Below are 2073 nucleotides of genomic sequence, written 5' to 3'. Positions count from 1 at the left end.
GTGTGTGTGTGTGTGTGTGTGTGTGTGTGTGTGTGTGTGTGTCTCAGTCTCACCGTCATCTTGTTGTCCACCAGGTCCAGGACAGCCTGGTAGGGGATCTGCTCCAGCGGCAGACTGAGCAGCCAATCAGAGAGCGTCTCCATCAGCTTGACCACCGAGCCTCCACCTGGATACAGCTGCAGGTGCAGACCGGCCTCAGGTGAGTGTGTGGCTCTTAAAGCAACATTTCCTCCTTCAGACAGAGACCGAGCAGGACCAGCTACTTCCTGATCACATCTGTACGCGTCTGTTAGCAAAATATCTCATGACGTACAGGATGAACACACCTGATACTTCAGGTAACCTGATAACGAGCCTTTAACGGGTCACGGTCCAGATCTGTCTTCTGGTTCTGGTTTAGTTTTTCCAGCAGGACACGAGTCCTGGAGGACATGTGGACAGTAACAACAGGAAGTAGTGAAGTCGTTACCTTGGCAACCAAAGTGACAAAGTCCTTGAAGACCTTTAGCTCCTCCCCCTGAAGCGTGGCGTGGGCGGCGAGCTCGACTCTCAGCAGGTAGTGGAGCGCCGACTCCAGATCAGCTGTGTACACCCTGGACCTGCGGGGACACACAGGATAACAGGACCTGTCCAGATCTGACCCGAGGACACCTGCTGCGGCCCGGACCCTCACCTGTCGAAGTCCCTCCACGGCTCCGGGGTCTCCTTGTCCTGCAGCGTCCCCTTCTGAGTGAGCGCAGAGCTGCGGCGGCGCTGCACTCCCGGCAGGGTCCGGAGCAGAGAGGAGAAGAAGAAACGCTGAGGCTTCTCGCTGCAGGGGGACAAACAGGACCCGGTTAGGACCAGTTCTGGGTCTCACAGACAGACAGGTGTCTCCAGCAGGAAACAGGAAGTCACCTGTGCAGGTGTGCATGCTTCCCACTGGGGTGCAGCAAGTAGATGGAGGGAAAGGCTGCGATGTTCAGGGCGTCCAGCAAAGGGCGATCTGAGCTCAGCGCTCGTCTCACCTGCACACCTGAGAACTGCAACAGGTCCAGGATCACCTGGAACAAACACAGTTTTTATACGTTAGTGAGGACCGTCTGTGTCCAAGATCTGATCTTCAACAAGAAAAACCCTGACTGTGCAAAAAATAAAAAAATAAATAAATAAACACTACATCCTGTTTAGTCTCACAGGGACTGTAATTACTGTCGCACAGACGGGGACTGTTATTACTGTCGCACAGACGAGGACTGTTATTACCATTGCACAGATTGGGACTGTTATTACTGTCGCACAGATGGGGACTGTTATTACTGTCGCACAGATGGGGACTGTTATTACTGTCGCACAGATGGGGACTGTTATTACTGTCGCACAGAGGAGGACCGTTATTACTGTCGCACAGAGGAGGACCGTTATTACTGTCGCACAGACGGGGACTGTTATTACTGTCGCACAGACGGGGACTGTTATTACTGTCGCACAGACGGGGACTGTTATTACCGTCACACAGACAGGGACTGTTATTACCGTCGCACAGGCAGGGACTGTTATTACCGTCGCACAGACAGGGACTGTTCTTACTGTCGCACAGAGGAGGACCTTTATTACCGTCACACAGACAGGGACTGTTATAACCGTCGCACAGGCAGGGACTGTTATTACTGTCGCAGACAGGGACTGTTATTACGGTCGCACAGAGGAGGACTGTTATTACGGTCGCACAGAGGAGGACTGTTATTACGGTCGCACAGAGGAGGACTGTTATTACGGTCGCACAGAGGAGGACTGTTATTACTGTCGCACAGACGAGGACAGTTATCCCCAGGTGTGTTTATTTTTATGATCTGCTGTCAAACCGTTGGTTCGGTTCAGTTCTGACTCCAGGTGGACTGCACGGGTCCTGGGTTCTGGTCTCACCTCACGGCCGACATACGAGTCCGGTTCCTCCACGATGATGGCGGTGTAGTGCTCTGACCTTTGACCCAGCAGGGGGAGGAGCTCTGCAGAACTTCACACACACACACACACACACACACACACACACACACACACACACACACACACACACACACACACACACACACA

General features: G+C 53.2%; 1 protein-coding gene across 1 annotated transcript in view; it reads right to left on the bottom strand.

Annotated features, from left to right (window-relative positions):
• Nucleotides 1–2073, bottom strand: part of qsox2 (quiescin Q6 sulfhydryl oxidase 2) — a gene marked incomplete in the record, with an annotated part of 10164 nt that overhangs the window by 4756 nt on the left and 3335 nt on the right. Inside the window, 5 exon segments of the mRNA XM_014022806.1 lie at nucleotides 54–176; nucleotides 470–599; nucleotides 674–811; nucleotides 898–1043; nucleotides 1906–1996. Of these exon segments, the coding sequence (XP_013878260.1) occupies nucleotides 54–176; nucleotides 470–599; nucleotides 674–811; nucleotides 898–1043; nucleotides 1906–1996 (628 nt within the window).

This window comes from Austrofundulus limnaeus, unplaced genomic scaffold, assembly GCF_001266775.1.
Source record: "Austrofundulus limnaeus strain Quisiro unplaced genomic scaffold, Austrofundulus_limnaeus-1.0 Scaffold343, whole genome shotgun sequence".
In the NCBI taxonomy this organism is placed as follows: Eukaryota; Metazoa; Chordata; class Actinopteri; order Cyprinodontiformes; family Rivulidae; genus Austrofundulus; species Austrofundulus limnaeus.
The sequence above is the reverse complement of the archived record's forward strand: the minus strand, read 5'-3'. Positions and strand labels throughout refer to the sequence as shown.